Consider the following 11706-nt stretch of genomic DNA (forward strand, 5'->3'; position numbering starts at 1 on the left):
AACTAAAAGATGTTTCGAGTATAATGACATGCCGAATCTGATGTTTTCCCTAGGTTTACTTCAGTAAGAATTATCCAGAAGTTGTTCAGAACGGTCAGCTTGCTGCAGACTCCTCGCTGGATCCTTCCTCAGGATTATGCATAACTGAAACTGCACTGTGATTCCTAATAACCACGGTTGTTTTCCATAGAATGTAAAGCTGAGAACATCCAAACTCTCGATGTTTTCAAGGGTCAACGGGAGAGGAAAGGGAGGGGGCGATTCTTTGCACTGGACATCCTTTCTATTTAATCCTGAGAAGAAAATCTTTACTCTCCCTGTTTGTTCAATTTCAGTGCAATATGTTTTCCTTTCCAGATATAATTATGTTTGTATTGCCAAGGAAATTAGGCAGACTCAGTTTTTATGTGGAAGTTAGGAGGTAGAGATCTCTTTTATTTAAACAGGTGCAGGACACCTCACAGGTCTAGGGTGTATATTTGGAATTTGTTAAAACAAAAGATTGGAATGTATCCCTTTGCTCTTCCGGAGATATTTTGAGAGCAGTCAAAAACAAATTTTGCTGAGCGTCGCTTTACCTCGACAGCTGTGCCTAAACAGTGGGTTTGGTAGCAGACATCTTAGTTGTCTAACGCAGCTGTCTTCCTACCTGTCATACGTTGTCATGCAGGTTGACAGAAGAAAGAATTGAAGAAGCCAAAAATACTTTTCCTTTTTGATAGCAAAAAGTACTATATACTTATTTTTTTGATCATTCAAGTAGTGCTGTTCAAGATGAATGTAAATATGTTTTATTTTGCTGAAATCCAAATGCTGAAAAAATCAATCTCAATCTTCTATACTTTAGAAGAAAATTACCACGTTTGCACTGAAGAAATATTTAAATAATTTAACATACATTCCTCTTTTTATCCAGGTTATCAAAGAAAAAAAGTATTAAAATAACTTGAGGAAATCTTTGAATGACATGTCATTATACCTAAATACCATGTAGTACAAAGTTATCTTCAACACAACACATGGAAACGTATACGTTATTTGCATTTATTGTGCCTTAATATTTGTGCCTTCAAGCCAAAGCTGTAACTGCAGGGTACACAACAAATTCATTAAATACATGTTAAAAATATTTAGCCTTAGTATATTTAAAATTTTGCATCAGGGGATCTGGTGAACTCGAGCTGTTTGAAGTTACCATCCTACTGGAATAGGTAGGAAAGTACAACCTGTAGATCGGAATGGCTGTTGCAAATAGCGAGGAGAATGCAGTGAGAGAGAGATTCTGTATTTGTAAGTTATGTCCTGATTTAGCAAAGCACTTTAGCATAAAGGCACTATTCCCCTACTTTAAAAAATCAAGCAAGTGCTACGCTGCTTCAGATTTTTTTTTCATGTTTAGTGAGAGAGCTACCCTTTGAGGTCCAGTACCAAATAAATCCATTCATCTTACTGTTTAAAGTAAGACACTAAAAAGCAACACATCTCTTCAGGATACAGAAAATACCGTGCTTTAAAAAATATATTGAAGATGCTCGCGTTACCGTTGTAAGATAAATATTATTTACCCAATGTTCACCCAGTGGTCTAAAGGTAAGGCAAACACAAATGTTTCCTGTTTCAAGCTGTTCTACCAGCAAATAACTAACTGAAATACAAAATTACTCTCTCCTTGTTGAGAATTAAATTGAAGCCAAAGCCTGTGACTGAGGGCTGGGGCTCATCTAGGACTTTGTCCCGTGTAGAAGTTGGTGACAAGAGGCAGAATCGTCATTCTCCTGCTGCAGCAGCTTCCCTGCCGTGGGGCTCGCTGTCCTGCTGTGAGGTACCAGGAGAGGGGGGAGGTCCTCTTACTGCCGCCGCTCCCACCAGCTGGGGTGGAGGGAAAAAAGGCAAACATTGGGTGTCTGGCTTGCTGCTAACATCCTCCTGTACTGTTAGCAGGAAGCTACAAAATAAAATGCCGTTGCCCCTAGCTTTCTTTTGGCAGGTTAGGAGACTTCTTCTGTGGGGCGCAGCTGACTACAACAAATGTCTTTGAGATCAGTGGAATTGGACTTCATGCAGTGATGCATAACATGAGTCTTGTGCTATGTCTGGTGCTAAATAAAAGGCAGACAAGTGCGTGTCCCCAGAGCCAAGTAGCACAGATTGACTCATGTAAGCAGCAAGCTCATAGCTAATTCTTAGGGCACACCAGCCACATCCCCTTTTCTGTATCACTGCCCTTGGTCTTCGCTGGGCTTGTGCAGTCCCCTTATGTTCCTAGCCCACATTTATCATCTAGTGTGTTTTGTTATCTTTCCCTTTCCGATTGTCTGAAATAAGGATTCTGCAGCTCAGTAGAGTGGTGGTTGTATTGCAGAGGTATGTGAAGATGTAGAGAAGTGTTTGACTGAAAAGTCACATGGGATAATGCTGGGGGACTGTGCAGCGTGAAGAAAGCTCAGCCTTGCGTGCTTGTCTGTAACTGCCTTTTGGAAGGGATCCACAGTATGAACCATGTCCAAACTCTGCTTGAGCATTGTCGTGGAGAGATCTAGCTGGTGTGCGCCAAAGCAAAGCTGGAGTGAGCCGACTCCAAGTAGTGCAGACAGGTAACAGGGGCTGGCGCATGAGCTCGTGTGCTTACCTTGTTTATTGAGCAGTTTGGACATATCCACAGGGTCTAGCTGTGTGTTATGATACTGAATTCTTTTGATTTCTAAACAGTTAGTTCTTCCACGAGAATAAGTATGACACTAGGACTTCTAAATACTCTTAAGAGAACAGTACATTCTCCTGGCCATATACCCTGGTTTTAATTTTTATCAAAATGGAGGAGATGTGCATGTGTACATCAAGGGTATAATTACAGTTTTAGTTCATTTCAGCTCTGAAATGAATCTATGGTAAGTTACATTTCAGAGCAGAACTCCAAAACGCTGGCTGCTGCAGACTCACTGGTATGAGACCCTGACAGATCGAGCTATCAATCTGTGAGCTAGAATTAATTTGATCCTGTAGCTTTCTGAATGCACACAAAAAATGCAAGGTATCTCTGAAAATGCTGATTCTGCTTCTTCACATGTTTTGACAGGACATTGCTAGCTGTAGGTATCAAAAACCAAATCTTTAAAAAATCACACTTGAAAACCATACACTTCTGAATAGAACAGCTGCTAGTGAGTCGCCTGTGTCTGTTGTTGCCATTATGTCCATCCTTTTAGTGTAAAGTAACAAAAATGTTTTAATCAGATTTTTGTTGTTTAGGTTTTGTTGTTGTTGTTGAGAGTTGTTTTTGTTTAGATGACTGTTGTTAAGATTGACCCACCCGTTTAATCTTACGTGAGCGACAAAGTGCACCGTACCTGAACGGCTGAACTCAGGTCAGGAATGAAAAAGGCCTTCCTTTGTTGGAAGTCTTTATCTGTTAAACGTACAAATTATCTCTCCAGCAAGGTGTTTTGTGTTTCATTTTAAAGAAAAGTTCAAATGGTCGTAAACTTCCACTTTGGAAAATTTCGTGCTTTATTTGGGAAGAGTAAAGCTGGGTATTTTTAGCTACATTCCTTCATGGGGATCTTGGAAAAAGAACTCAATCTTCTGAGTTATTAAAGCCTTTAAAACGTTTTTTCACCTTGAGGTGCCTTAAAGTATTCCACAGTCTTATTTCTAACGGGTATAACTTTATGCAGTAATGCTGCAAATCTTCAGTTGTGGAACTGCTGTTTGGTTGGTTTAAAAGTCTAGGAACAGCCTCTACTCTAAAGAACAGGTTTTTTTCAGACATTAATTTCGGTCTCTCTTTGCTCCTTCTTAAAAGACCACTGGGAGACTCAACGCCAACATGGTTCTTCAGAACTGGTTATCTCCAGTTTTGCTTAGTTTAAGGGCAAAATTCTGCTTGGTGAGCTGAAGCAGAGCTCATTTGCCAGATGGGCGTAGTCTTCTGCTCATACCCGCCTTGGAAGGTGGAGGACCTTCTTCTGACCAAGATCAGGAATGCTGTTTTCTTTAAGTGATATTGACAGTTTCTTTTAATTTTCCCAGTACGTGCTTGAAGTAAGATTGCAGAAAGAATGAGAAGGGGACAAAGGATCCAAACGGTATAGATACTTTACTGAAAATGCTGCTTTTTGTATTAATCTGTCCCTTCCAAACATCTCACTTTGAAGTTTGCCCCCTTTTTTTTTGAGGGGGGGAAAAAAAAATATTTACTTACATCACCTGCTCTCTGTGATGGTGATGAGCTTCTGACACTTCAGCAGAAGAATGTGGCTTTCTCTCTCTGTTTTACATTGTGTAACATCGCACTGCTTTTTCATCATTTTAACTCTGTTTTTGTTTTGTTTTGTTTTTGCATTTGTGTAATAATTTGATTTTTTTATTGCTATGGAATGATTACTTTTGTTGACGTTCACATGACAGCTCCTGTTGTACAATAAAAAGCGTTTCTCAGAAGCGTGCTGAGTTCTGTCATCATTGTGAATGTGTGGGTGAAGGCAGAAACGCAGGGCTGAGCAAAGTGCAGGTTGTGCCCAAAAGCTCCAAACACCTCTTTGTGTCATTGCCAACTCCAAGGATTGAAAATCCTCCATTATGAGATACAACACAGAATAATACATTTCAGCTCATTTTTCACCATTCTTCCGCTGTCTGAGATCTCACAGATCACATTTTCAAGCTTTTTGCCTCAATGGCAGTGACTAAAATGTAATTCAAATAGATTTTCAAAAATCATTATGTGACTTTAAGGAAGAACCCCTGCAGTTGCAAAAGTACAGATCAGATATGATCTGTGCCTCAAACAGCTAACAAGCTAAATGGACTGGATAAAGTTAATAGACGCAGAAGTGAAGTGGGTTAGCAGCACAACTCCAAAATCTGGTGTCATCTCTCAATCCTTTACTTCCGAGTTTGTTCATTTAACAAGATGCTGTAAACTCCGCGTTTCTGAAAAATGCTCAAAGTTTCTCCCTGTGTCTGCTAGCTCTCAATCACTTGTATTATCATGATGCAGTTCAAGATCAATTATGCATTTGTCAATAATCCCCCGGGGTAGCAAGTTCTAGGACTGATGCAATGTAACCTGTCACCCGTCCTTTTATAACGTGATGCAGGAGTATGCGTTAAAAAATTCTTGTCTTCCTACCAAAAGTCCACCCTGCAACCGCAGTGCAGCTATCTTAACCTCAGGATGGCAGGAACATTTTGCAGGAACATTTGCAGGAACATTTGCCATGATTAAAAGAATCGTGTGGTCAGTAACACAACAGTTTGGGGGCCAGAGATACCAAAAGGCGTTCCAGTTCCTCACTGGGGCCGGATGCTGCGTGTTATCTTTCTTCTGGGAAAAAGAAATCCCAGGTTGTGGTCCCAGTTCCAGGGAGTTTGTCTGCATTTTGTTGAACAACAGTTGTTAGAAATTGCATAAGCACCAAGGGGGACTCTACTCCAGAGCTCCTGCTTCAGGGTATCTCGGGTCTCACCAGGCAGCAGGATCAGTTTGCTTTTGCCACCCACCAGGCTGGGTGGTGGCAGCTGAGACTCCAGCTCCCGCAGCACTCAGGCCTGTTGTTTGCAGACTTGGTGCTTTAGGACTCTGGCTGCCATACAAAAGGAAACACATTTCTTCTGCCTCCCTGAGGACGCCGCTGCCCTCAGCGCTGCGATTCCCAAGTGGATGTCTGCTTTAAAATGAGATGCTCGATGTACCCAAAAATTCCTACTGCAGCTGCTCCTCGAGTATTCCTATAGACCAAGGTTTTCCTTATAATCAGTAAAGCTTCCAGCAAAAGAGCTCTGTAATACTAGCTGAAGCCTATGCTTAAACTATACCCAGAGAAAAGGTCCCAGTTTGCGCAGTCTGAATTACCGTAGCCAAGGACATGTGTATCCTGGTCACTCCAACATGTGAATTTGATACATGTAGTACAGCTGTAGGATTGTGTCAGACACGTGAGACTTAGAAATAAGCTGTGGTTTTCTTTTTCATTTGTGTGTGTGTGTGTTTTTGAGGTTTTCAGAATTGCTATGAGAAATTAAGGTGAGGGGCAGTGAAAAATAGTTCCTTTTTTAAATTCCAGTAAATTTTGTACCTTCAATCAGAAATAGCAAATAAAGGAGGGACTTATCCTGAGGCTGAAGCCTGAAGAAAGCAAATCCTGCTAGTATTCTTGCCAGTTGATATTCTTCACAGAGCTCTGCATTTTCCAGAAAAGAACCATAATTACCTTTTATAACATGAAATTGAATTGGGTGGGAAATACAGCCTACGAATTATTAGTTAAAGTTTCACTGTCAACAAGAGCTTGCTCTTGAATATTACAAGGCCAGATTTTCTTTTTAACATAAATGCCAGGCATGAATAGGGCAAGTAGTGCTGTACAACTTTCTTTTGGAGACATTGCCAGGATAGCAAAAAAGAGGATTTCTCCCCTAACTCCCTGCCAGGCTGAGAGATTAGCTAGATTTTTTGTTCATTCTGTACTGGCAAGAAGACCACATTGTACCAAGAATATGGACCGCTCTGTGCTTTGGTTGATTTAACATGTATGCACTTTTGCAGAGTAGTGATTTCTGCAAGTGGAGTTATGCAAGTAATTCACCGTGAGTCATTCATGCAGTGAATTAAGTAAGTGCCTCTTCCCACAACCAGGTCATCGCCTGACAATCATTGCTTTTTTTTTTTTTTTTTTTTTTTTTTTTTTTTTTGAATTACTCAACAAATCCTTTTGCAATTACTTTTAAGCATTCTGTGAAGATCACAAATAAATGTATATATGTGGTTAAGGCTTATATAGATTTTTGAGTAATATTCCTAATAGATCAGAGAAATTGCGTGGTGTTGTCTCTGCATCAGCGGGTGTAAATGTCCATACTCATGACTTTAAAACTTTGACATTTGTTTTTGGGCATGCACGTGTGTGTTCATTTCTGTGGGTATCCATGTCAGTAAAGCTGGGTTTGCTTGAATGGCATGTCACGTCATGCAGGCACATCGGCACAGAAGGGAAGCAAATCTGCATTTTTTAAATAGTTTTATGGAAAAGTCTCTGCTTCCATTTCTCACAGCAAATGACAGCGACGATCACGGCCTCGAGAGAACATGGGGGTGCTCTGACCGGGGGACGCAGCGGTGAATTGCCTGCGCTCCATGGGGACAGGGTACGTTTGGGAAGTGCGGGGCCTGGAAGGAGCCTCCCTGCCCTGTGTTTGCCTGGGCCAGGCCTTCGTGTATCTGGAGTGTTTGTAAGAAGTTGCGACAGACGCTGTGCAGAACCCGTTTCTGAAAGCAGAAAGTGAAAGGCCCGGTGCTGCCGGTGAGCGGGAGCAGAAGCCTGTCCTGTGCCAAGCGCGGAGAGACCTGGCTGAAGCCTGCTCCCCTCGGGTGCCATCCTCGGGAGTGCACGGACAGGGCTGGGCCCGCTGGGAGGCATCGGGCTCCTTTTGGCCGAGGAAGAGCCCTCCGAATGGGAGACATTGCTAAGGAGAGCTCCCCAGGGCACGAGGGGAGCAGCCGCCAGGCCTCCCTCCGAGGCCCCAGCACGGCAGACCAAGTCTCTCCTTCCTCCTCTCCGGAGGCCACACGCTGGGGCGAAGGCTGGGCTGTGAGGAAGGTGCAGCAGCTGGCAGCGCTCACAAGGACCTCCTAATGGCTCGGTTAATTGGCTAATGGGGATTCCTTTGCTGCAATGTAATGAACGCGAGTGCAGCGATTACTTAACAGAGGGACATGTAGATCTCTGGGAGATGGCTTTGCTGGGCTGCCAGGAGTAATGGCAACAAACCAGTCAGAGCTGCTGATGCTGTTGTCACAGATTTACCAGAAAGGCTGCTTTTCCCTCCAGCTTTTTTTTTTTTTTTTTTTTTTTTCTCAAGAGGCGATGATCCTTTCCCTGAAACTGGTATCGAGGCAAACTTCTATCACGTATTAATATGCATAATGTCCTTTTTTTGTGACTTCTCCTTGCTGGTGAGAGTTGCCCGGCTTAAATGATATTTAAGCCCTGTTACTGTAGCTGTGGCTACTGTTGTTGGTAGCTGTTCAGGGCTTTCATTTGCCCATCCTGAGGGGACTGTAATAAAGACTGGCCCCTGCTGTTAAATTGTTTGCATAATTCTTTTTTTTTTTTTTTTTTTTTTTTTTTAAACTGAGAAAGTTGATCTTACACTGGGAGAAATATCAGCCCCGCTAGAGTTTTAACACCTAATCGTATCATAACTGAAAGAGTCACGAGGCTTTCTTAAAAGCTGAATGTGTTTCTCTTCTCTAATCCATTGCCTTGAAGTTTAGGAAAGAGCTGAATTTCCCACTTTGATTTATCTGGGCTGCGCTTAATCCCGCATTTTGGTGAGGAGTTGATTTATTGTCTAACATCAGGGAGGGTACATTAATTCCCCGCCTGCCACCCAGCATGCCCGCTTGGGCAGAAAGAAACCTCCTCTGCTGTAGGTAGGATCAAAACCAATGGGAATAAACTGCACTGAAGTGCATGTGTCCAGGCAGTTTTTCTGGAAAACTCAACTCGACTGCCGCTTAACCCTGCCATTGCCTGCAAGCTCTAGAAATACCTTACTTTTCACCTTAGGGCTTACGCAGGTGCTGAGAGCCACATTTCTTTGTACCTCCAGCGCTGACAAGGGTGGGCAGCCTGGTGCCTGACTCTTAACTAAGCCTTCCTGGCATGGAAAAAGCAGGTATTTCTTTGTTTAGGGGCTTGGTGTGCCTCTGCTAGCTGCACTTGGAGTCTCCCCATGTGATGAGAGCTGCACGTGTGCACACCCACCAAGCAGATGGGGAAGGGGTGAATGAGGGTCCCACCATTTCCATGCAGCCTGGGGCAGAAGAAGCTCTCAGCCTGTGAACAGCAGGCCTGGCCCTCTTCACTCTTCAAGGCTCTGGGCCTGCGTTTACCATCCCCTGGGAAAGTGCCATCAGGGTGAAGGGTGCCCAAGGGGTGGGAAGACAGTCCCCACTTGTTGGTTGTCCATACTGAGCACCTTTCCTAGAGTCATGGTGCCAAGGAGGGAAGAGAAAGTTGGAGGCTGTAACCATTCATCTGCATGGAGAAATATGTGACTGCGCCTGCAGTCAACACGCAATAGTCCTGGGATAACAAAAGTCAGGGGAGTGAGGAGAGAGCCCAGGGCTCCCCACTCCCTGGTGACTGGCCTCAATTCGAGGTTTCGGAGGCATGCACGCGCTCCCTCACTCCCTCCCCTCACCCCCCAACCTGGCCTCATGAGTCTTAAATTCCTTGCTGCAGAGTGGTGCAGTTTCAAAGCAGGGGTGGAGGATCCTCCGCCCAAGGTAGCCTCCAGCCTGGTTGTTAGGGCACTCTTATGGGATGTGGGAGACATGGGTTTGAACCCCTCAGGCTGAGGCGGGAGAGGAACCCAAGCCTCCCACTTCCTCAGCATATACTTTGAATACCAAGGCATTATATAATAAAAGCTATCACCACCTTTTCTTCTTCCTGCTTTGTTTTTAAAAGACTGATCTGTGTGGAGTCTTTTGAAAGAAAGGGCGTAGGTACCAATCTCCAGGAGAAGATTTCAGACAATGGATCCCAAGCAGACAGGATTGCCTCACTCCAGCCTCAAGGGGCTTTTAGTGCAAGAGAGAATTGCAGATACACCCTTGTCCTCCACTTTTCCTCGTGCTAGAATGTAAGCAGCTGAGTGCTCCCTTCAGGAAGATCCCACTTTATCCTGTGGACTCCTTTAGGTCAAGCTATGAAGCACCCAACTTTCACCATGAACTGTGTAGGTAATCTGAGTGCAGCTCACAAGATGCTGGTGGCCAGGGACCTAGAAATTAGGGATTTCTGTGCCTAAACCTCCCCTGAATCTAACCCTAAGTTCCCCAGTTAAATCAGGTTGTCAAATCCAGACGAAACTACTTGCCTCTTTGAAAAAGTGCCGGAGATGGATCAAGCAGGATGCACTTGTATAATTGCATAAGCAGGTAAAACAATTTTTGTTTCTTTGAATACTTTAGACTGAAAGAGACTAAAAATAAACCTCCACAAGAAGTCTTATTCATTGCAGTCTGTGAAGACTCATTTGAAACAGTCTGGGCAATCAATTCTGATGTAGCTCTTTGGCTGTAAAAGCCCAGACAGCCAGTCCCAGATATCTCTTTGATGAAGAATCACACAAAGATTCAAGTTTCCATTGCTCTGATCAAGCAAAATGTCCCCTGCCCTAACTGAGGGGGAAGAAGTCTGTGCTTCCCAAAGCATAAATGCATTGCACATGGTGCCTATTAATCAATGGAATCAAGTTTGGATCAGCATTAACTCTTATAACTTGTACTCAGTGGTGAGATTATACAAATAAAGCTTATGCAAACACAATTTTGCAACCTTGAAAAGTGTGTGTGTAACCTGTTCTTAAAACATTCCACCTATGGAAATCCATTATTCCCCCCCCCATTTTCCAGGCAGAAACCTCACTCTAAGGGGATGAGGCCAGCAGTAGGGTCTTCATGAAACATTCATGACATTTTTGGCTTATTACAAAAAATACTGTAAAATACTGTAGGGGGGAATGAAGTTTTCTCCACTTTTGGAGGCAGTCAAGAAAGCTGAGCTGAAAGGCATTAAATACATATTTTTATTTTTATTTTATTTTTTTCTCTAGGGTATCCTAAAAAGCTATTGTACATTTGAGGAAGTCCAACCACAGTAGAAATGTCTGCTTAGCCTGGACCTGGACAGGCTGCCTGGATATGATGCTGCACGGACACTCAGGTAGTTTTTGCCAGGTGCTGTGATGAGATACTGCTGTGATACCATCAGGAGAGGATCAGCACCATGAAATAAAAGAAAGGAGGTATTATAAAGGATCATTTCAATACCTGACACTCTTATACTTGGCTAATTGTATTTGTTCATTAAGATAAGGATCAGCATTCAGCTTCTCCTACGTTTAGGTCAGCCTTCCAGTACATTTGCACTTGCAAGGGAGAACTGCTGTAATGGTGGAGAATGAAACTGCAACGCATTGCATCATGACTTCTGTGTTAATATCACTTAAACATGATAAAATGCAAATAGTATTGACTGTCAGCACACAACCATGCTTAATCCTCTAAGCCCACACACATACATGTGTTCAAATTAATCATCTCCCTAACAGTAAACACAGCGTGCATCCATGCACCTCTCTGCCTTCCTGAGAACATTCATCCTGCCCAAACTAAAAAGTGCACCAGCTCTACGCGCTCAGCCAAGAAGGGAGTTTGCCACTGGCCAAAAAAGTCTCTGACTCCTGTAGGTATCGGCATACTCTTTCACAACTGGGTTTTGTAGCTGGAATGGAGTACAAAAGGCAAGATACTAATTTGAAGTGGGATCAGTTAGTGACTGGCCATCTTCAGTGAATAAATGTTCCCTAGAGGTTAAACAAGCCCACATGCATTTTAAGAAATGCAGATTAAGCACATGGAGAAAGTTAAATGTATTTAATTGTAATTCTCTTGTGGGAAGTTCAGTTTGCAATGGCAGAATAACTGAACTACTTTCAGGTATCTTAATACCACATCAGTGTTCATATTTACAAGAGAAAATCATCTTCTGTTGGCACTGCTGCTTGAGAGTCCTGTCCCTGAGCTGTGTGATTTTAGGGTCTGCCTGCATCTCCGGTTCCCTCAGAGGTGGGATACTTTTTCTACTTTCATTTCATTTCATTTCATTTCATTTCATTTCATTTCATTTCATT

General features: G+C 43.0%; 1 protein-coding gene across 3 annotated transcripts in view; it reads left to right on the forward strand.

The window, feature by feature from the left end:
• ABCC4 (ATP binding cassette subfamily C member 4) overlaps positions 1–4440 on the forward strand; it is a 149464-nt gene extending 145024 nt beyond the window's left edge. For all 3 annotated transcript variants that reach the window (XM_035319247.1, XM_035319254.1, XM_035319259.1), the window contains one exon: positions 54–4440. In XM_035319247.1, the coding sequence (XP_035175138.1) occupies positions 54–161 (108 nt within the window). In that variant the 3' untranslated portion in view covers positions 162–4440. The remainder of the gene's footprint in view (positions 1–53) is intronic.
• Positions 4441–11706: the final 7266 nt, after the last annotated feature.

This window comes from Oxyura jamaicensis, chromosome 1 (assembly GCF_011077185.1).
Source record: "Oxyura jamaicensis isolate SHBP4307 breed ruddy duck chromosome 1, BPBGC_Ojam_1.0, whole genome shotgun sequence".
Lineage (NCBI taxonomy): Eukaryota > Metazoa > Chordata > Aves > Anseriformes > Anatidae > Oxyura > Oxyura jamaicensis.